The sequence below is a fragment of the Serinus canaria genome, chromosome 5 (genome assembly GCF_022539315.1).
Source record: "Serinus canaria isolate serCan28SL12 chromosome 5, serCan2020, whole genome shotgun sequence".
In the NCBI taxonomy this organism is placed as follows: Eukaryota; Metazoa; Chordata; class Aves; order Passeriformes; family Fringillidae; genus Serinus; species Serinus canaria.
In genome coordinates, this window is record NC_066319.1 from 3,805,483 (window position 1) to 3,829,687 (window position 24,205).

A 24,205-nucleotide genomic window follows, 5' to 3' on the forward strand; every position below is an offset into this window, starting at 1 on the left:
TCATAATGCATCAAGGCCTGAGATGAAAGGATTTATTTAAAAGCAACATATCATGATGATTATAGAGCTGATGGTGATGTGTATAACACCTGCTGTCACATTAGCTTGAGCAAAAGCAATCTCTGCTTTTAACTGAATTTTCTCTGGAATGGTGAGAACAATATCACTTTTCAGGGCTTCTATTTCTGCTGTTGAAAAAATCTGGTGTCTCTTTGAGAAGGCAAAATACCCAAGTCTGGTCTCTTTTCTAATGAATAAAACCAATTTGGTAAGGTTACATCAGGTGAATCCTGATACTGAGATGAACATGTATTTTGCCACTGGGAAAATGAAAATAATTGCTAACAGTATACTTCTGTGTGTTTTGAGAAGAATCTGCTATTGTGGTAATATTTTAGCTACTGAAAACATGTTATATTTTAAAGTGCAGATAGGAACTGAGATTAATTGTCTCCAGTTAATGATTGTTTGCATTCCCTTTTTGATCCATCAATTGCAGAATTCAGAAGATGTGCAGGAGTGCAAAAGTTATCCAGACCTACATGGGAGAATTCAATATTTAGTGTGCTATGTTTTAGCACTGTGTTTGAATGTCTCCTCTCCCACCTCTCCAACCCCTCCTCATTGTTTTCTCTGTTATTCTTTCTTTCCCTTATATAAACTTGATCTGAACTGAGACAGAATGCCCTGGGGCATTGCTTGTGGGATCCAGGGCTTTTCATCTCCTGATTGCCTTCTTGGCAGCCCCTTTAGTGAATTCAGACCTCTATCTGTTAGAGGCTGCAAGGTAAGGTAGATTCTGTAAATTGAGATGAACTGGTAATTCTGATCCTTAATGGGGAAATGTCTGTATCTAACATGGATCTCTGCTGATAAGGAGTGAGGGCTGGAGGGGATTGTGGGGGAGCTCTGAAAGTGTCACCTACTGAAGTCCTTCCTGTTGTGTTGGCAGAGGACTCTGATCTCTGGGAGTGACAATTCCTGTCCTTCTGCTGTTGGTCAATACAACGGGATCCACTTTTGAAAAAGGAAATTTTTTTTGAGTGGAACGTCTTGGCAGAATGAGTGAGATTTGAAAGGGGATGAAAAAAGCCCTTTAGAAAATGTTTTCAGAGACACCACTGTAGCTGTTACTTGCAGCATAAGTATAATACAAAGACAATGGGAGAGAACACCTGAATTTTAGTGTGCTTGTTTAAAAAGAAACACCTCAAGGTCTCTTAATGTCTTTATAAATGATTTGTAAATTACTTGTGTTTACACATGCCTCATCCAGACCTGAAAGTCCCATTGCCCTTTTATTTCCCATTTTCATCTAACTCCTCCCAGTAATGTCACCTTCAGGTAGTTAAATATTATCAATAATTCCTTGGTTTGTTGCTGCATATTTTGTGCAGCTATGAAAACAAGAGGTTTTTATTCAGATTCAATTATGTTTGCAATAAGGTACGAGCAACCTTAAGAAAATATTGCTGAATTTGAGACTTCAGAGGCTATGATTGCACACAGCCAATGTGACTGAAAATGCTTTCTTAAAGTTTCTCTACAATTTCAAAAGATAGTGTTTCCCATATAGAGAATTACCTCAATCCAATGTTTTATTAACATTGTAGGCATTTTTGTTATAGCTTATTGAACATTCCAGTGTTTTTCATAACACACAGTTATTTGAGGGTGCCTGGATAGATTTTTTATTTAGCAATATAGAGTCAATCTCTCACACTGAGACAGAATGTTTCTCATTGGTAACCAGGCTTGTGTTTTCCTGGCAAGGATGCCTGTCAGTGCTGCAGGGCAAGGCAAGGAGAGGGAATTACAAGTGAATTCCTGTTACACCAGGGGTGATCCTGTTTTTCTGCTGAATGTGTCTACAGAGTGTGCTTGTATGGATTGGAACACTGGGATGAGAGATCTGTAATATGTAAGTTGCTGGAAAATGATTTTAACGTTGTCTGAATATTCCATTTACTGTACCACGGCCAAGCAGAGCTCGGATTGCAGGGGCTGTTACTGAATTCAGGGCTTTTTCAGTGAGTTCAGTGAAATTTGAGGTCAGGTCTTTACAAAGTTGTGGTAATAGATCAAGCAAGAGAAAAATGCTTCTGTTGTGTTGTATTTGTGGGGTGCCCCAATGAAGGAAGGAATGATGGATCTGACTCCATGTTATCAGAAGGCTAATTTATTATTTTATGATACTATGTTATATTAAAGAATGCTATACTATACTAAAGAATACATAAAGGACACTTACAGAAGGCTAAAAAGATAATAAGGAAAACTCCTGACTCTCTCCAGAGTCCTGACACAGCTTGGCCCTGACTGGCCAAAAAACACACCAGAATCCAATGGAACAATCAATCTCCAAACACATTCCACATGAGCAAAACACAGGAGAAGCAAATGAGATAAGAGTTGTTTTCCTTTTCTCTGAGGCTTCTCAGCTTCCCAGGAGAAAAATCCTGGGTGAAGGGATTTTTCAGAGAACGTGAATGCCACACTGTTGTGCTTCTGGAACATGCTTTTCTAAAGAAACTGTAAGGTTTGTAAATATGAGTTGTTCTACCCCCATTTGTTAAAGCAAGTACAATAAGCACATTTATGTGATGCAAAGAAAAACTGCAGTAGTGCCACTTGTCATGCCATTTCTCGAAGTAAATTTCAGTTTGATTTTGCACTTTAAACTGTTGAATTTTGAAAGATGATGTTGGGTTGGTTTGTGGAAGGAGTATTCTGCCCTATTTTGTCATGCTTATTATTAGGTTACCAGAGAGACAGCTGCAGTTGGCTTAAAATGGTGCACTAAAAATATTGAAGAGTCTAGCCTTGGGGAAGCAGAGCAGTAAAATGGCAACAAGAATATTCATTTAGCACAGTTAGCTGGGGATGTGAGAGATGCTTTCAAAAGCATAATATATCACAGGACAGTTTTCATTATATTGCTTTTGTCCTTTACTGCTTCTATTGATCTTTTTCAAATAAATTTTTCAAAATTCTCACATATCTGTCTTCAGAGCCATAAAATAAGGTTGACATTAATAAGGGTTTCATAGGTGCCATTTTACCAAGAGAGCAGAAGGGACAGATTCTGTCTATCCAATATGCCCTTTGAATTAATTTAATTAAATATAGCTTGTTTGTTTATTAGAAAACATTTTAGGTGAAAATGTATTAATCAGGGTGGGCAACTTGCACATTCAAAAGCTCCATTAATGGGGTGTTACAAAGGAAATTATTAGTGTTTATCACTGTGATTCATTGCACTAATTTTCAGGTGTTTAGCTTTCATTTTTCAAACTATTTCAGCATTTCCAGCTCAGGAGCACTTGAGCCCACCCTGAAAGCATCCAGATGAATGGCCTGCTGCTTGCCTACAAATGGCCCCAGCTTGATTACATATCAGTCAAGCAAAACACCAAGCAACAAGAGAATTTAGCATCATACCCCAGGAAAGAAAGGGCTCAGGGTTTAGAACCTTCAGAGAGATAGGCTCAGCCTTCCAAATTCACCTCAATCTTTATTGTGCAAGTGCTGTGTGACAGAGCACTGGGAACTTGAAAAGATTCACTGCTTTATCAGCTGAAATAGCCTACTGCCAAATCTAAAATATTAGTTCACCACTTCAATAAATATTATGTAGCATACATGGACACTCAAACTAACACACAGTATGTGTGTATACTTATTGTATTTGACACAATTTCTTCCTGATGTATTTTTTATTCTTCATAATCCTGCTAGGGAATTTTCTATTTTGCCCTTTTTTCTGTCTTTCACTGTGTGTTGCCTGCCAAATTTGAGGGAATTCCTTCATGCTTTTCTGAGTACTTTGAAAACCCCTCATCTCCTAACTTAAATGCTGAATTCATTGATCTTTATTCAAATTTAGCTCTCATACACTTACACATTTTGTACTGCCAGGATTTGGAATTCTGACTGCACTAGGCAGCAATTATGCTACTTACATTTGCAAAGTATCTTTTGCATGTGAAATTTCTAGGAAAATAATTCAGGAATAATAGCTTTATGATCAGCTGATAGAAAATCTGAGATGTATAGGCTCCTCCCAAACTGAATAACCCTCCTACATACTGCACATCAAATCTGAAGCATAAATTGGGTTGCAAGCCCCTCACAAAAGTGAGAGCTGCCCAGCTGAGAGTTTTGGATGTGTTTGCATCCAGACTGACCCACACTCCCTTTCATGCTTCAACATGTTGGAAGGAAATTTTCCAGGCCTGTTCTTTTGGCCAAAGTTCATTCCTTCCAGATTTGTCCTTCTCTGACTCCAGCCAGCTGTGAAAGGTCTCACAGTGGCATTTGACAGGCTGTGTGTGCAATAAGTCACCCCCTGTGTCCAGTGGATGTAGCTCACTGAACCAAGAAGAGTTTTGTACTTTTATAGATGATGGTGTCACACCTGAGTACAGAGAGAAAGAGCAGAGCCCCTGCTGCTCCCTTCTTTTAGTTTATTTTAGTTCTGTGCTTTCTCTTCACTTTCCCAGCTGTCCTCCAAACCCACCTGAGCAACTGGGACCCTCTGACTGTTCTGGAATTCAGCTTGCACAGCTGGATTGTTACCAACTGCACCCCTGGGGGTACTTGTCTGAGAAAATCCAATCAGCTAATGAAATTCTGCTCCTTCCATCAACTGATTATCAAATTCCTTCTACAGGTACCCCAGCCTGTCTCTCTTCCAACACTGCATATTTTTGTTTACCCAGGCAGTCTGTGCCTCACCCCTTCCTTGCCTTTGCTGAATGTCCATTTTTTAGCTTCACATGCATTTAGTATATCAAAAAACCAATATTTATTTGGGAAGGTAATACATTATTTAGTGTAATAATATTTATTTGGGAGGGATACAAAGGTAAGACCTTTGTATCTCTACAGACTCAAGTAACGTTCCTTTAAATTTGTTGGGTAATTATTTGGTTTTATTTATTTATTTTCTTTTACAAAAACAATTTTATATGTTCAAGTGTAAATGTTTTGTAGCATCTACTGGATCACACTTAGAAGTGAGAGGTATTTGCTTGACTTGAGGGTTCTGTGCTGCAGTATCTGCTTTCCTGTGGCAGCCCAGTGAGGGAGAGCACTGTGCTGCCATACAAAAACCAGAATAGTGCAGCTTGTGCCTGTCTGAGGATGTGCATCAGAAATAAAATTCCTCCTCTAATTATGTCTATTTAGGAAAGATCTTTATGTAATAAAGGCTTTTATTTTGGAGGAAGAAATCTGTTGGCATTAGAGAGATTTGTTGACTTTGGCAGAGGCCTCCTGAAATCAACAGATTGTTTCTTTTACATACAGAATACAGAATAAGCCTCTAAACAATAGAAGTTTACTTGTGTAGACTTTACCCTAATGGCATCTTCACTTAATTGTGCTGATAAAACCTTCATGGTAAATTCAGTCACCCCTCTCTCTCCTTTTTATCAAGGTTGCCAACTTGCAAATGGTTTCAGAGACAGGATCTCCTTATGGGAATACATTAGCAATATTTGATCCAACCATGGTTGGTTTTTCTTGTGTTAACTTTGAGTAGGAGGGAGTCTGCAATCCACATTTAGAGCTGCTGGTTCTGTGGTACTGGTAATTCCACCCCCCCATCAGATCAACTTCTGATTTTGGATTCTGATTTCTAATTTGGAGGGGTCCAAACCACAGTGGAAATCTGTATCACAGAGCCCCTTGAGACAGAAGAAAGCATAAGCCCCAAAGCAAGTAGTTTCAGGAGAGCATGGGCACTCCAGTTGGTTTCCTCCTCAGTTGCTGAGCAGCTCCCTGTTGGGTCCTCTTGTCCAGAAGGCAAAGGTCTACATGGGATGTAAGGATTTTACTTAATTTCTTCTGGTAATGCTGTAAAGGAAAAAAAAATCTCATTATTGGAAATGAATTAATTTTGAGAAAATGTGTTAAAATGCTGCAGCCAGAGGCAGGACTATGAGAGAAAAAGAGTTCAGATAAATGAAGTTTGGTAATATTGCTAGCAACTGGAACTGTATATTGAAATGTAATTGAAACCTATTATTAGAGGTATTGAGCATTTTGATTATTCAGAGTAGTGCTACCAGTCCTGCATACAGTACTGTGATCTCTTTTTCAGCAGTTAAGGACAGCAGCCTTTAGTCTGATTTTTTTAACTGTGTTCTGAGAGTGGTGGGTTTGATGTTCTGTTTCCTGCAAGCCTCTGCCATGCAGGAGTGAGATGGTTTGTACAAGAACCACCTGGGAAACAGCATGACAGTGCTGGCTCTCTTCCTTGGGGTTTTCTCCTCTTGCTTAAAAATGTAAGGATGAAGCAGATCCCATCAATCCAGCAAAGCCTGAGTGACAAAGACAAGCACAGTCAGTCTGTGTTGCAGAGGATCCTTCAGCATCTACAGAAATTGAAAAGGAGAGTTGGATTCTTTCTTCCTGCAGCAATTTTCTCAGCTTCTTCCTCAGCTTCATCCTCCAATATCTGTGTAACAAGCTGGTGCCTGGGTAACTCTTGGGCAGTACAAAGGCCTTTCTCACAGCATCCTGTAGTGCAAAAGTTCCTTAGGGTGTCCCTCAGCAAATATTTTGGTTTGGGTTTTTTTCCCCTGTAAGATGGGAAATATAAGGATAGTAACATTTGGAATTACTTGGCAAGTAAGTGCTAGCACATCTGAATATGTGTGGTGGTGTTTGAGGGTTCCCAGGTTGAGGGAAGAGATGAGAATCTTGACTCCATGCTTCAGGAGGCTGATTTATTATTTCATGATATATATTATATTAAAAGAAAATGATATATCAAACTATACTAAAGAAAGGAGACATCAGAAAGCTGGAAAGGAATGAATAATAAAATTTTGTGACAGACTCAGAGTCCAACACAGCTGGCTGTGATTGGCCATTAATTAAAAACAATTCAGGTGCATCCAATCAAAGCTGCACCTGTTGGTGAGCAACCTCCAGCCCACATTCCAAGCCATCAGATAATTATTGTTTACATTTCTTTGCTGAGGCTTCTCAGCTTCTCAGCAGAAAAGTCCTGGTGAAAGGATTTTCAGAAAATGTGTCAGTGACAAATATGCCTCCAGGAGGTACAGCTGTAGGAAGGAATGGGAAGGTAAGAGTTCTGGCCCATGAGAGGCATGCCAGCCTCTCCCCCAGATGTGAAAGGCACACCTGGCTGTGCCTGTGCCTGTCACTCTGGCTGCTGCACTGACACAAGCTCTAAAGGGAACCTTTCCCATCACCAGCCCTGTCACGTCATCCTTCCCTGCTAGAAATCTTTTTAAGAGAACAGAAGAAATGCCACCTCACTCTGCTGACCTCCTAACAGGATTTACTGCAAGGAGCAGATATTTCACAGTACTAAGTTGGTACTGTCCATTATGGTGGCAAAGAAAGTGCATGAGAGCTCTCACTGAAGCCTTCTTACCTACCTGTCCCTAGCAGCACCAATAACTTTCAGTGGACATGCATGATTTTATAGATAATAAACATCATCTTTTTTTCCCCCTTTAGGAATTCTTTCAAGACCCCCATGTGGTTCCTTCCCAGTGTAATATGGGATATGTTAAGGATGAGCTGTTTGCTTTTTTTGCCAATTTATTTTTTTTATTTTTCCTTTATATCTGCTCTGCCACAAATTCTGCTTCTTTTGATGTTGTGCAGAAATGTGTTACTACTTCACCAAAGTCTCTGTTTACTCACAATTTCAAACCAGAAAACATGCAGATGTAGAATTTAACTTGCACCTTCCCTGAGAATACTGAGACTAGAGATGAGTAAATATGCTTTCAGTAGCTCTGGAAGGAATTTTTTGATTCTCATCATGGTTTTTGTATACTTTGAGTTGTATTTCTTACCAGCACTTTCAGTTTTCTGCACAGTTATACTTACAAATATTTATATGCAAAAAAAAAAAACCCAAACTACTCTTACACCATATTTCTCTTCTTCTCATTCAGAAACTGGCTGGTTCCAAAATAGATATATTTTAGAAGATTCCCATTGATGGGGAGGAAGTGTGACTGTGCTTTCTCCCACCACTGCCTTGCTCCAGGGGTGCTTACAGTATTCTGCTGTGATCTTGTCTCAAACACTTTAGCATTCTTCTCCTCCATAAAGCAGCATGGCAAGCTATGAATTATACATTTACAGCAAGGCAGATGTGTCTGTCAGCTCAGTCACGAGATACAATGATGTGGGGTTTGGCCTCTAAGTGGTTAACCACTGCAAAAGGTTCTTTTTAATGCCTAGAAATCTAGGCACTTTATTTTTTATTTTTAGTGTAGTGGAAAATAAATCTTAAACATTTCTTCTGTTATCTAGCACTTTGAGCCTTTTCATAGCATTTGTAACATCTCTTTGCCAACGCTCCATCTGTGATTTTAGCTTGCAGGAAACACTTTGCAAATCTGTTATTAGCTTAGATGCAGAGAGCTGCTGTTTAAATATTAATTGTTACTTCTCTCATAAGTGCAGTCAAACCCACTCAGTCACTTGTGAAGTTCAGTGAATGTTGAGGGAGAGGGAGTGAGTCAGGGGTAGGGCTGCTCTTAGCTGGAGCAAGGGTCCTGCTCAGGGTACCAGTGCAAAGTAGAGAAGTTCCTGATGCCCCTTCTCCTTCTCCTTTCTCCCTCTCCTTCTCATGTTCCTTCTCTCCCTCTCCTTCTCATTTTCCTTCTCCTTCTTTCTCTTTCTCCCTCTCCTTCTCCTTTATTCTCCTTCTCCCTCTCCTTCTCCATCATTCTCCTTCTTTCTCCTTCTCCCTCTCCTTCTCCTTCATTCTCCTTCTCCTTTCTCCTTCTCTCTCTCCTTCTCCTCCTTCTCCTCTTCTCCTCCTTCTCCTCCTTCTCCTCCTCCTCTCCTTCTCCTCTCTCTTCTCCTTCTCCTCTCCTTCTCCTTCTCCTTCTCCTCTCCTTCTCCTTCTCCTTCTCCTTCTCCTTCTCCTTCTCCTTCTCCTTCTCCTTCTCCTTCTCCTTCTCCTTCTTTCTCCTTCTCCCCCAAAAAGAAATAAAAAGCAGTAACTTTAAACAGTGAGTTTAAACTTTAAACAATCCTTGTACACTCAATGAACTTCCTGCCAACCTGGCAGTGAGCAAGAGGAACATCACACAGTGCTGGCAGGAAAAGATGGGATCCATCAGCTGTCTGAAGTCCTAGTTGCTGGGCACATGCACTTCTGGAGAACTTCAGTCTTGCTCCATCAAAAATCGCATCTCAGTAGAGACATTTTATATTGGTGTTGAGCCCTTCTCAAATTTTCAGTCATGACCCACACCCTATTTAATTTCTTAATTCCACAAAACATACTTTAGCCCTTAAAATAATAATTTAAAAAGCAAAATATGATGTGTTTACAGACATTTCAGTGAAGTATTTGATAGAGGTGAGGAACACAGTATTTAACACCATCCTGTTGTCTGTGGATTAGCAGAGCATTGTAATTGTCACCTGCATATTCAATGTAATGGAAAGATGATCAGCCCCATTCAAACCATATGATGTATTTTTTTCCTCTCTTCTTTTTCCAGATGGTGACTAATCTGTTATTGCTGAGGTGGTTTGCCTAAGGTGTAATCTGAGATTTTTTTCCTCTTGTCATTTCAGTGAGTTGCTTCTCTCTGTGTTTGCAGGTGGACTGAATTTTAATATGCTACATTCTGTTAATTGCTTAGAATGTTGATGCTTTTCTTATTATCCTTCCAATGCATGTTTTAAAGAATGAAGTATAACCCACATTTTCCTTTTACCTTGCAGCATTCTGTGAAGAAGGGTGCAGATATGGTGGAACTTGTGTAGCTCCCAACAAATGTCTCTGCCCCTCTGGATTCACTGGAAGTCATTGTGAGAAAGGTAAAGCTTTACTGACAAACACCTTCTCAGGTAATGAGAAGTTTGGTATGTGCAAGAAGTAATTCCTTTCTGTTCTTTCATTCTGCTTGATGTTTTCTCTCCAGTGAAGATATGACTGCTCCATTTCTGCCTTTTCTGCACTGAAAGTTTGCCTTGTCTGAAACTTTCCATGCTGAATTTTATCAGGAATGTATCTGCTTTTGCTTCCAGCATGCACTTTTAGTTAATTAGAAGGGACATCAAATGAAAAATGTTTGCTCCACCAGTTTCCTGTGGTGCAAGCTCAAGGTTTCCTTCTGCTTCTACTAAATTTGTTGTGCAAATTAGACCAGAATTCAGATGATTGCTTTTCACTTCAAGTTATTGAATTATTAATATTTGATTTGTTTCTAAGTCACAGTTTTTATAGAATCACAGCCTATTCAACGATATCTCACAAGTCATGATTAGATTTTGCCCGTTCCCAGACTTTTCCTTTTCGAAATCTGCTTCTGGCAGCCTCATAGTTCTACCTTTCATTTTGTTTCACAAAGAGCTGGTTCCTTGTCTACCTTAAATGGGATCTTATCAAACTCCATATAGGACTCTTTATTATTTTCTTTATTTAGCAGATTTGGGATTTGATTTTGGTTTGTATTTATTGAGGTTATATATTGCTTAACTGACTCAGTGATGGGAGGTTTTTTTGCACTGCACATTTGTTAGTACCTGTTTGCCCATGTGTTTATTTTTGGATATGAGGTGGGTTGTTACTGTAGAGTGGAAGAGATCATAATTGGTGAATTTTTAAAGGAGGAAATAAATGAAAACAGAAAAATAACTGTTACAGTTGAATTAGTGGAACCACTTGTAAAACCCAGAGATTGTGCAGTAATTTGTGTGTTTGTGAAAGTCACTGAAGCCCAGTTGTCAATAAATCTGCCTCAAACAGTTCCTGAAAAATGCTAAATACTTCTGTGGATGTAGTCCACCAGTGTATGCTAAAAGCCCATAGTTTCCAGTTGTCAGCATTGTTTATGATTATTTAAGAATGAACTAGGGCATTAATATTTTCATCTCATCTAGAATAAGTCTGAGTACTTAATTACTTTTGCCTGTAGCCTTGTTTTAAATAGAAAAACCCTCCCAATTCTCCTGCCCTTCCAGCAGTAAGCACTGGCAGTATCACAGGGAAGCAGTGCAAGGCATTCCCACCTCAGAGCCCTGCCTGCCCTGGCTCCCCTGCTGCCAATCCTTCCCGCTGGTAACCCATGAGTAATTTGCTCATTCCTTCCTAAAACATCTGCTCCTAAAGCATCAGTGCCCTCAGAGGGATGCAGGACCCTGGAGATGTGTTCTGTGGATGTGATTTATGGAGCTGCCAGCACTGCCCAAAGGGGCCCTGCCCACCCAGGACCTCAGGCCACATTTCAGCTCCTCTGCCTGTGATTCCTTCCCCCAAGGATCTCAGAACATCCTTTTTCCTTAGAGCTGTGAGGGGACCTTCATACCTAGAGCACAGATTCTCTGAGGTGTTGAAGTGATGGTTTAAAATTGATAAATGGAGGACATAACCATTTTTGACTCCTGTGTTTTTCATGGCTTTTGTGTTGTTTTGATCTACAGTAGGAGTTAGCACACCAAGCAAAGGAAGCATGGCAGGTATGGTGCTCTCATTATATCAAGCAATTTAGAGGTAGATGTCAGAAGGCAATAGCTTCTGTGAATAAAATCTATACAACTTGAACCAGAAGGCACTTTATTTTTTTCTTTGAAGGTGTATAGAGTTTACCAGTATGCTACAAATCAAGATAATGATGCTAACTTTGAGAAATCTGACATACAGGCTGGTTTGAGGATGAACAGGGCTTTGTGTGTGAGAATTTGTCACATTTTAGTTGTGTCTGAGGGCTTAAAAACTTCAGCAGCTACATCTTACGTCATATGCATATTTCAGTGGCTAAGTGCACATCAAATCTGTGAGAACAGCTTCAGCCTTCTGAAGGTGCATGTCCTGGCCAGAGTGAATGCTCAGAGCAGAGAGGTGATGAACCACCTTGGAAGCAAGTTTCCTTCTGCTTCACTGATTGCCCCTAACAGATGGAGCAGGAGGCAGCTCAGGAAAGGCTTTCTTCATTGTCTCCCAAAGGACTAAGTTGTGGGGGTCCAGTTGTGATTTCTCTGGGTCTGGATTGAAGGCACTTGGGACAGTAATTCATGTTCACACTCAGGTGTTTATTATTTCTTATCAGTAAAGTAAGATACTTCTCACTACTGTAAGTTCTGCAGCTTTTCATTAGAAGGCACAAAATGCCCAACAATCTCTGGTTCCATGGTCTTTTAAGACTGAACTGTCCCATTAAGAGCTGACACCTGGATTATTTTCCCTTTTAACCCAATAACTGATCCCACAGAGCTGCCATGGGGACTTTTCTGCCCAGTCACAAAATGCCACCCAAACCCATGGAGAAGGAGGAAGAAGAAGCATGAAGAAGAAACCCAGGACCACACCCTGTGCTCTCCATCCTGCTGCCATCCACAGCACACTAAAAACCCCAAACCCTCAATTTCTCACCCAGTGACACACCCACACTGCTCTCTATAATCTATTTCACACTTTTGTGGGTTCCAGTCTGTCTTGGAGTCTGGGAAACTTTCTCCATGGATGAGGGTCAGAGCTGCCCTGGGGGCCAGGGCATCTCAGAGCAGACAGAGAAATATTCCCTGTGGTGCCCTGGGTTTCCACACTAAGTATTCTCACCCCATGTTTGTCTGATCTCCTGTTATCTTTACCATTAGAAATAAGCACTTTGTTTTATTCAGTATATGGTCCCACTCCCTCAGTCATTGTGACACAGACCTAAGACAATAAAGTGGTGGAGCAACAATTCAAATCAAAGCCTAAATGTTCTTGGCAAAACCTTGGCTGGTGGAAGCTCACAGTGAAGTGAGGCGTATCAGAAGTAAAGTGATGTGTTTTGGTCATGTATTAAATTTGCCACAGCGCATTTGAAAATGTCCTTCAAACTGACAACACAGCAACATCTTGTGCATTATTTGTGAGCTGAAAAGGACTCGTCATCAGCTAAAAACAGTATGACCCAAATTGGCTTCAATGCCATGTAAAGGGTGAAATGAGCCAGTAATTAGAGATGTTGTTGAAAAGCAGGTGTGTTTACTTCTGAATATGAATCATATGTTACTCATAGTTTCTGACTGCCTGCTGGAAATTATGATATTAAGTTAATTAAAAATTCAGATATATTTGAGAAGGGCAGGATTTATACCAGTAATTTACTCAGGTGAAATTAAAATACACATTTAAGGCTTATGTACAGATACATAATTCAGCATGCTGCTTAGAAGAATTACCTCTTGTCATTCACTGTGGTTGATGTGAGAAATCATCATAACAGTTGTGGGGCTACCTTTCCTTTTTGAAGGTGAACTGCAAATAGATATTCACAGATACTGTTAAGTAATTCCTTTCTCCATCCATTCTTTATAGTGCTGTTTCTTTAAGTATGTGCTTGATGCTTCTAACTTAATTTTTGTAATATTTAGGATCTGATTTTATCTTCAAATCACTTCTTTTTTATTTTTTTGTGTTCTTTTGCCAGGGCTGAAATCTGTGATCTCTGTGATCTCTACCATTTGATCGTATTTAACACAGTTGTGATCCAGCTTGTGTTGGAAACTTTTATTGTTGGAATTTTTAGTGACATTGCTGTATGATTCCAGCACGGTGGCTGAGCTGGAGAGAGACATCTGTAACTGTCTGTAACACTGTGGGCTTGAACCCAGGTGCATCCTTGGCAGGGATCCCTGTTAAAGGCTTCTGAGAGACATTTTGATGTGCAGAGAGGAGTGCAAATAGAGTACTCTGTGAGAATCGCTGGCAGCATGAACTCAAGTGCCCCAGTTTTGCATCCATCTCATCTTTTTGCAACCTTTAAAACAGAAAAACTCTGGATAATTCATTGAGCTGCTTTTTTTCTGTCTGTGGATGGGCGACAGGTCAGTGGAGTTTTAATGCTGGTTTTGTGGACAGGTTCACAGTTATTCTGTATTTGTGGGGTGTTAGACCACTACTGCTGCTGATGAAGTGGTGAGGATGAGATAGACAGGACAACCTGTGATATCAAAGGTAGGAGTAAACAGATGATTGAATGCCTGGAAGTTGTAGGCATTCCTTGAACACCTGCCTGTGACATTGTTCACAGGGGGCCCAGGATGAGGGAAGAGATGAGAAAGTTGACTCCATATTTCAGAAGGCTGATTTATTATTTTATGATATATATTATATTAAAACTATACTAAAAGAATAGCAGAAAGGATTTCATCAGAAGGCTGGCTAAGAATAGAAAAGGAATGAATAACAAAGGTTTGCCTGTGACCCAGACAGTCTGGACAGCTGGACTGGGATTGGCCATTAATGAGAAACAACCAGATGAGACCAATCCCAGACCCACCTGGTGCATCCCAGAGCAGCAGAGAATCTTTGTTTGCAGTTTGTTCCTGAGGCCTCTCAGCTTCTCAGGAGGGAAAAATCCTAAGGAAAGGATTTTTCATAGAACATGTCTGTGACACCTGCCTGCATGTGCTGGAGTCTTGGATGTGGATCTAAGAAATGCATCTGAACACTCTGGGATCTGACCAGTGGTGGGAGTTATTTACAGTGTCTGTCTGTACAAATTATAATGTTGGGTGATGAGCTGGAAACTGCAGAGGGGTTTGAAGCAGTGGGCTCCCAACTAAGGGCATGGAAAGGAAAGTGCAGTATTTTTCCAGGGGCTGCAGGAGGGCTTTTGGCCATGGGAGAGCATTGCCTCCAAAACAGATTAAACACAAGTGCACCATAGCTTTTCTCCCCTGTCTTGTGACAGCTGCTGTCCAAAGTGGTACACAATAAATGGGAATATTTTTATATCAGAAGGGCTTTGTGTGGGCTGGAGCTCATGGAGGTGGATATATCTGTGATAGCAGCACATGTGTGTTTAGTCTTTGTACAGCACTGAAAAATATGGAGAGATGACAAAGAATTACCTGCTGATTCTAAACAGAAGCAAGGGTAAGATATGGCAGCAGACTGTCAGGATGTGATAATTACTAGGGTTATTTTTCATGTTGTTTTGGGCTTGACCTGCAAAGAATTGTCTAATATTGTGGTGAGAGATAGTATTTCAGTATGTACCATGGCTGAGAAATGTGCTTTGGATTCTATTAATTACACTGCAAGCGAGTCAGTAAATCAAGACTTGCTGTAGTTATAGATGGATTCTTCAGCACCTCACTGCTTTCACAGGTGTGTAATGAAATGTTGCTGTGCTTACATCTTCAGTATGTGATGTTACATCATGGGAATGAGGAGGTCTTTAGCTGACTTGTCTCATCATAGTTGGCAGAATGTGCAGATGTTGTCTAAGAAGCTGCATAATGTCTTTGTGTTCTTGTCTCTTAAATTGTTTCTTTCTTATTTATTGTCTTCTGCAGTCCTTTGGGCAAAACCCCCCATAGTGTCTATTCCTGTGGACCCTGCAGTTAGAAAAAAAGTGAGAATTGTATTTATATGTGCAGTTTCTTTGATTCTTAAACTGGGTTAATCTTTAGGTGTGTATCTATATCAAAGACATTTCAGTCAAGGAGCCTGGTTTAAAAAATAAGCAAATAAAAACCAAAGCAAAGCAGAGAAAGAGATTGTTTCACTAGTATGGTAAGCTAAATGTCAAAACTCCCTGCCTTTCTCTATCTATGATCTCTTGTAAAATCAGAAGTGAGGTTTATTTTGGGAAACAAACCATCTGTGCAGCTGTGGGCTCAAGGCTTTGCATGAGATTCTTTCTAAAGCCTCTAATTTCAAGGTGAGGCAAAGCCAGGGTAGAGCGAGACAAGAGGGGTGAAGCAAGTGATGCTCAGCTTATTACAGAGCACAGTGGCTGTGGTTGATGTGTCACTCCTGAGGGTGTGACAGACCCAGAGATGGCAGATGTTCCAGGTGGCTGAGGTTGTCCTGCTCCATTTGCTGCCAAGCTGTTTGCAGCATTTGCCCCAGCGGTGCTTATTGCAAAATGGCAAGGGTGACATCTTAATGTGATGGAAAAAACAAAGCTGTCATTTGTAAAGATACCAGGGAATAGATCAAAGAATATTTACTAGAAAAATCTGAGTAAGGCCATCTCTGAGGATCAAGGGGACATCTGTCTGCAAATCAACCAGGAACTGTCAGTGGAAGAAAAAGTTGTTTTATCTCAGTGTCAATCTCCCAGACCAAGAACAGTATTCATCACCCAGCTGACCCTCACAGGAGGAGACAACTCATCAGTGTTTACTCTGCCTTATACATTTATGTGCAATAGTTTGATTTTACAAGCCAGGAAAAAACACTAACCTGACTGACTGGGTTTGGGGTGGTGGTTTGTTGGGTTTTTTATGTAATATATTTACCTTCCTGTGTAGTTTATTTGTTATATGCAGGTCTTTGAGCTTGTATATTTTTCTTTATATCTAATTAAAGAAATATCAGCTGTATGAATTTGTTACCTGAGATGATCCCTTGACAAGCAACAAATTGTTCTAAGGTTCTAGTGTTTTATTATTGTTATGGCTTGTGGTCATACATATTGGGTCTGTGTGGCTAAGTTTTGGTAGGGAATGGAGAGCAGGAAGGCTTCTCTGGAGAAGCTGCCAGAAGCTTTTGCCTGTCCAAGACAGACCCAACAGTGGCCAAGGCCAAGCCCACCAGTGACAGTGGTATTGCTTTTGGGATAATATATTTAAGAAAGGCCAAATGTTAGTGAACACCAGCAACTGCAGCTGGAGAGAGGAGTGAGAATGTGAGGACAGCTTTGCAGACAGCCAGGTTAGTGAAGGATGGGCAGAGGTGCCTGTCTTTCCTAGGTGAGACGAGGGCATGGTGTGAGGAATACAGGCTGTCCTAGCTGAACAGGCAAGAAAATCCTAGCACCTCTCTTTGGCATGGACTGAGCACCTGGAATGGCTGGGGAAGGGAGGTTGGTTGGTTCCTGTTCCCTTTCTTTGTGCTGCACAGTGCTGGCTGGTTATTTGCCAAGCCCACTGGAACCTGGGCTAGCTCTGAACACTCTGGGAGCCACGACAGGGGTGGGGAAGAGCTGGGGATTGGGGTGTGCCACATCTGGGACTGGGGAACAGCTGGCACTGGGGTGTGCCCACAGCTGGGACTGGGGAACAGCTGGGATTGGGGTGTGCCCACTGCTGGGACTGGGGTGTGCCACATCTGGGACTGGGGAACAGCTGGCACTGGGGTGTGCCCACAGCTGGAGATTGGGGTGTGCCCACAGCTGGAACTGGGGAACAGCTGGCACTGGGGTGTGCCCACTGCTGGGACTGGGATGTACCCACAGCTGGGACTGGGGAACAGCTGGCAATAAGGTGTGCCCACTGATGGGACTGGGGTGTACCCACAGCTGGAGACTGGGGTGTGCCCACAGCTGGCACTGGGGAACAGCTGGCACTGGGGTGTGCCCACTGCTGGGCACTGGGGAACAGCTGGGATTGGGATGTGCCCACAGCTGGGACTGGGGTGTGCCCATAGCTGGGCACAGGGGTTTGCCCACATCTGGCAGTGGGGAACAGCTGGGATTGGGGTGTGCCCACAGCTGTACCTAAAGAGCTGCAAGCTCTGTAGTGCATGCTGTTACAGCCACAGCAAGGAAAAAGGAGTTAGGAGGAGGCTCTTTGTCTTGAGGCTCCACAGGGAAAGTTTATTTCAGGTGAAGGGATTAAGGAAGAAGAGCCCCAAGTGCCTCAGTGGAAGGGGTTAAATACAGCTACAAACCAGGGGGTGGATACAGAAAACCAACCAAAAACCACCCTTGCTTTCAGGGTGGAGCAAGGGGATTCATCAACACTGTGGGACCAATCAGGATAGGGGCAGGAGAGGGGAAAAGACACAAGGAGCAATGGGGCCTCTGGATTAGAGGAGTTCCAAGTGGGTGTTTCAATCAGGGGTTGGCCCAGTGGGTGAGTGGCAGGGAACATTCAGGAAAAAGGGCAGGGTCACCTTGATGGGCAGGGAAAGAGGGGCAGGGTCACCTTGATGGGCAGGGTCACCTTGATGGGCAGGGTCACCTTGATGGGCAGAGAAAGAGGGGCAGGGTCACCTTGACAGGCAGGGAAAGGATTAGGGATAGGAATAGGTTGAGGGACAGATTTAAGGGAGGGAACAACTTAGGGAAAAACCAACTTGGGGCAAACAGAATGAACCATTTATCAATAACTTAAGGAAATAAACACGAGCTGCAACATTTATTCATGCATAAGTTCTAATTAAGTTCTATGGGAGGATCATCATGTTGAGATTAGGAGCAGCAAACTCTGAACTTCCTGCAGCTGAGAGCTTATCTGGCCAAGTTTTGTACAAAAGCCTGGCTCAGACTGAGGCATTGGGATTGGTTCTCTGTTAGAGGCTGTGTTGCTTTAGTCCTTTCAAAGGGTTCTCAGTCCCTAATTTAGCATCTGTCCAGTTTATCACCAGGAGCATCTCTCACACCTTCTGTGTGCAGCCATATCTGCTTCAGGTTCCGCTTGGATTCTGAGGACTCAAGCAGTGGGATTTAAATTTGTTTCAAGGGGCAGAAATCACCATTGAACCTACTTAAAGAGAACAGAACTACGAAGTGTTCAAAATTCTGGGCAAATATTTGTATTTGAGCAAATGGAAATATTCATATGTTAATGAAATTTCCATTTTGCAACTAAGATGTTTCCATATATGAAGTTTCCCTTGTGATGTGAGCTGTACAGAAAAGACAGTTCCTTTAAAATACCAACTTCATGGTGAATTAACTACAAATGACATCTCATTTTACTGTGATTTAAAAAACCAAAAAACCAGCAAGTCTGCTTTTGAATGCAGTGCAGTAATGATAATTTATAGCCTATTTTTCAGGACATTGCGACCCCTTTTATTTTTTAAACTTTTTTCCAGGCAGATGCCTACATTAGTGGAAAACAGTAATTCTACAGAGAAGTACCAGAATTAGGTAGCAGACCAGCTAAAAACTGAATAAAAACTACCTCAAGCTCTCCAGCTACAGGCAGTATTTAGGGAACATTACTGAGTTTAATAAGCTCTTTGCCACCTTACTTTTTCTTATTAATAGCCAGCTCTGGACTGGAGAATCAACCATGAATATTTAAATTTGCTGATAACCTAGAAATAAAACTCCAGACTCAATAAAACTCAAGCAGGCATAGAGAGGTACTTAAAATTTTTAACACAGGAATCCTTTTGGCTTCAATGGGAATTTCACCTCAATGGAAGCCTTAGGATCTGGTGCAACTGAATTAGGTGAAATGAATAATAAGTGGCTCTAGTGAAATAAAAGAGCATCTAGAGTAGGGTTTTTGTGTGGAACAATCTGGGTAACCAATGAAGCTGCCAATGATGAATATGCCATTTTTAAATTCTTAATCTAAAGTAGGTAATCTAGGAGCGAGATCCTACTCAAACTGAGTAGAGAATTCAGTCTCGTAAGAAAAAGGGCACAACTGAGAATTTTACTGTGTGGAGCCACGTTTGTGCTGGAGTTCAAAACAGTGAATGGTAACATATTTAATGAGTGATCTCATTGAGGCTAATCAAGATGTAGTGAGGGAAAATGTGCTTCATTCATCAAAATAAGCATAAGAAACCAATTTCTTTTGGAGAAATACTATGACAAGTGAAGGGACTGGAGAAAACCACATGAGAAAAAATCGTGCTAATGTTGTACAGCTATTGTGTGTTTAATTCTGACATAAAGTCAGTTTTCCTGCTTTTTTTTTTTTTTTTAATATGAGATTTTTTTCCCCTGAAAAAATTACAGTACAAGAATGCTTTAAGCAAAACAAGTAAATGTAAGCAGTGAGCTGGCACTGGGGACAGGAGGTCACTGGGATCCTGTGTCCTGCTGTCTTGGTTTTGAAAGTCAGGTGTCTGCTAAGGAAGGCAGGAGCCTCCCCTGAAATGGAAAATGTAAATCCTCCGTCCCAAATTGCTATAAATTTTAAATTAAGGGGCTCTCAGGGAAAAAATATGGGAGTAAGAAATAACAGTTCTTTAATAGGAAAGAAAAAGATAAAATAAAAGATAAAAAGATAAGATAAAAAGATAAAATAAACCCTGCAGTACACTAGAACAACACTGACAGAGTCAGAACACAACGTGACACTCTGTTGGTCAGGGTGTTGGTAGCAGTCCCATTGGAATTGTGGCTGCAGCTCTCCTGAGTGTCAGGTGTGGTTCTGTTGGAGCAGGGATCCTGGAGAAGGGTAGAGTCTTCCTCTGACAATCCAGTGGAAGAGGCAGCTGCTGTTCCTGTGGGAAATCCAGCACCAGAAAAAGCCCTGGTGGTGTTCCAGAATCTCCAGATTATATCCGGGTAGGAATGCTTGGCTCCTCCCTCTGGGCTCCCATCTCCCAATGGGATGCTGTAGTTCTTATCAGCCATGCAGGGACATTCAATAGCCTGTTATCAGCAGATGTCTCCCCAGTTGTGGAAGAGATAAGGAAAACTGCCTGCTCAACAGAAGACAATTGCCATAGAGATGGTAAATGGAATGCAATTTGCTTGGCACTCCAGGTGACCTGCCCACAGTCTTTGTCCCAGCTCCCCGTGGGTGTCTGACACTCAGCTCAGCCCTCTGTGGCTGTGCAGCCCATCAGGGCCAGCAGGACCCTGATGCCCAAAGTCATGCCAAGCATGGCTTGGCCCACTTGGGGTGGCAGAATCCTGTGGGATTTGGCTCTCTGGGCATCCTCTCTGCTTTTGGCTGTCCCCAGTGTCCTTGTCCCAAAGACCCTGGCTCTGCCAAGTGCCACTGCCTTCTCTGGGTGCTGAAGGGTGTCCAGTGGGAGAAGCACAGTGCTGTGAGGGACAGTGATCTTCCATTTGGGATTGCCTGGGACAACTTGGACCAGGACAATATCTGTGAGGCTGTGGCACTGCATGGGTTGCATGCCAATATGTCCCAACAGGGAGCCCCTAAATCATCTGCCCAAGGTCTTGAAAGACAAGGAGGTCCATGCTGGCTCAGTGTTCTCCAGCTGTACCCTAAAAAGGGGGGGGCAACACCCCAGGGGCAAAGCCAGCACAGGGGCAATGAGAGGGATGGGTGTGAGAGGGCCACCTCTACCCCTCCTGTCCCACACCAGAGAGCAGGCACCTTCCTGGGACATATCCAGGAGGATATTCAGGACCATCCTTGCCTGGGGCAGTGGTGCCAGGGAAATCTGGGAAGGATCAGTGTCCAGCTCTGTGTCCTGAGGGCCACCTTTCCCACCCCATGATCCCTACAGGTCCAGCTTTGCAGGAAGGAGCCACAGGAGCCTCCTGGCCTTTGATGGACTTTGATGGACTTTGTTTCCAGGAATTTCTTGTGGAACTCATTTCTCTTTTTTCCTCTTTCTGAGCTCCTGTAAACACAGCATAAAGCTGGAAGGGGTGGGAGGGAGGGAGAACATACAGCTGGGGGACTCTTGGGCGAGGGCTCTTCCCATGTTGCTCAGAATTAATGTCCACAAAAGCATTGGGCTGACATCTGGAGGAAGAGATCATGTCCCCACTCATGTAATCCTTGGAAGGTGAATAAAATGGGATAAATCACTTTCTTAGGTGACTTATGTAGATTGTAGCTTATGTACAATGAGGATAACTAACCCAATTATTTTGCTTTAAGAAATTAGGGTGAAAATGTGAGTTAAACCCACTCTGAAGGGAATGCCATCCCCTCTTTAGTGACGTTGCCTCTGTACCATCCACAATTCTGTTGAATTTCAGTCTGCCAGAGTATCTGTTTTTGCAAGAGCAACACCCATGGTTTTCAACAGTGTGCTCCAGGAAGAGCTCATGAATTGTACAATGCTGCACCACAGCAAAGAAGCCACAACTAAAGGAGGTGGCTCTTTGCAGAATCTGCTCAATTACATGCAGTGTGTGGAGTCAAAAAAACAAGTTTATCCTTAGGAGTGTATTCATATGTATGTGCAGAGAAGAGATGAAATAGGAAGGTTTGCTGATACAGAACCTTAGAAACTTTCTTTTACCCTCCCAGTCTTTTTCTGTATCAAGTGAAACATTTTTATAGTCTATCCTTCCTTTGCTAGTGATGTGCCAGTTTTCTGCAGAAAGTACCTAATGGACCCAAAAACTTCCCTTCACAGTAGACTTTTTCTGGACAATCCAACATACCATACCTGGTAAAACATTAAAAATAAGAAAGTAAAATCAGTGGAGTAATACCTGTTGTGTTGGAAAGAAGCTTGCTAATCTGTCAGTGTGGCATTGAAGCCCCTTCCAGGTTCAGTGCTCACTAACTCACTCTGCAGATCCCTGTTGCTTTTCTTAGGCTTTTTTTCATGCCTGTAGTCCCCATAAGCAAGATGTTAAAATAACACTGTGCTTAAGGGGGGGTAGGTATGAAGCACAAAAGGAAACTTGGACGTTCTGGTTGAGTATTTCCTTTGCTGGTTCCATTATGTGTGAAGCAACTTTAAAATAACAGTCACGCTCAACCTCCAGGAACTGCACGTCAAAGTTATTTCCAAACTTTTTATAATGTTATGATAAAAATCGGTTCAGTCCTTCACATTTGCAGAAATGGAGTTCTTCCTAAACACATCAATCATTTTCTTGCTTTTAAAAAGGGACTTCTGATTTAGCAATTCAGGCAGTTCAATAGCTGGAGTTTCCTACTGCTTCAGATGTGCAACATCTGAATTATTTCTTTCAATCAATGTGTAGTATCTACTAAGTACATCAGTCCTTTCAGAGACAAACAGAATGGTAAAGTTTATATGTGAAAGAGTGAAATTACCTTTCTTAGCTGATTTTTTTCTGAAGAGACATTCTCTGTTTGTTGGCAGTCTCATCTTCGGAATGGTACTCATTTATCTTTTGAATGAGACGTGAAATGAAAGCCCTAAACCCTGCTGGTCATCAGAGATCCAGTTGAGCCTGTATCCTGTTTCAGCCTGAGTAATTGAATTCTGCCTTCCTTAGCAATGTCAGAGAAGTTACTCTGAAGTTGAAATAGCTGTCTGGCTAACGTGGAGTGGCACCCATGTCTTAATGTCATAGATGGCCACGTTTCTGTGGTAGGTTATGGATCCTTACAGCTTTTGATGGTGATGATGTGGTTTGAAATGTGAATGACTCTTAGGTGGAGTACAGGTGTGTGGATGTGTGAGGGTGAGCTCCTCCACTGTTCTTGGGGGAAAATCTCAGTGTATTTCAAGAGATTTTTGGTTCTTGTCTGTTACAACCCTGGCAGGTTGTGAATTCAAAAGTGAATGGAGGCTGCTTTTTGAGATGAGACTTTAATTTTCTAGAAAAGCCTTTCTGTCCCCCACCTTTTATTGTTTTGGTTTTCACTCTTGGAATATCCAACACAGGGTTTTTCAATTCCTTCCATTAACTGTGTGGAGAGAGTAAAGATTTTATTCATCCCTCAGAAGTTTCCTTCCATTTTCCCATCTGAAATCTTGTTCTTTTGCAGAGAAATCTCCAACTTTGATGGAGGTCACAGCTGATGCTGTTTGAGGTGTGTGTGCTGCTAGCAGTAACAGGTCCCTCAGTGATGCCATTAATCATTTGCAGGTTAGGGAGTCAGATATGGTGTGATAATGCCTGGCTATTCCTAAGGCCCCTTTTGAGATGGCTCGAGCCATAGGTTTCTTTTTGAAGAGAGATTTGATATTTTTTTTTCAATCTCTTCTCCCCTTATCTTTTCTCAGCAGAGGTGTATATTATATAGACCTAATGTTATATTTATTAGGTGTATATATTACTGGATAAGATGAAAGCAGGTTGAATGTGTAGATGGATGATGGTGGGTCACTGAGGATGCAGAATCTGATCAATACTGAGCAGAATTTCTCTACATCTAATGTCTGTCTCACTGAGGAGATTTTTTCACATCCTCTCCATGATATTTATAGTTTGCAAATGTGAAAAGAATTAAATACAACATTACAGAAGGAGGGAGTCCACTATGAGGGCATCCAGCCACTATAAAAAGACATTTCTTTGTTACAGTTGTAGGTTGTCCTAGTTGTGCTGAAAGTTTCCTTACTGTGTGTTAAAGAAATTAACTGCTGTGTTAAATCCATTATCACATCTTCTTGCTGCAATCCACGAAATTAAATCGGTCACTTTAGTCCATTTGCTGTGTGGCTTCAACAGGGAAACTGATTCACTGTAAAAATAAATGGAAATAGTTCCTTTGGAGGAAATTCTTCCAGGGAGAAGGAACATCCAGAGCGAGAAATGTGATATAGTTGACATTGCCACTCTGTTAACTTGTGGAAAAATGGAAGACATGTCGCCTCATTGCATTTAATGTGATTTTTCATGAATGCTAAATTCAATCT

The 24,205-nt window shown here is 41.7% G+C and overlaps 1 protein-coding gene across 1 annotated transcript in view; it reads left to right on the plus strand.

Annotated features, from left to right (window-relative positions):
• Nucleotides 1-24,205, plus strand: part of NELL1 (neural EGFL like 1) — a 299,917-nt gene that overhangs the window by 221,787 nt on the left and 53,925 nt on the right. The window contains exon 15 of the mRNA XM_050975915.1: nucleotides 9,739-9,834. Coding sequence (XP_050831872.1) covers nucleotides 9,739-9,834 — 96 coding nt within the window. The remainder of the gene's footprint in view (nucleotides 1-9,738; nucleotides 9,835-24,205) is intronic.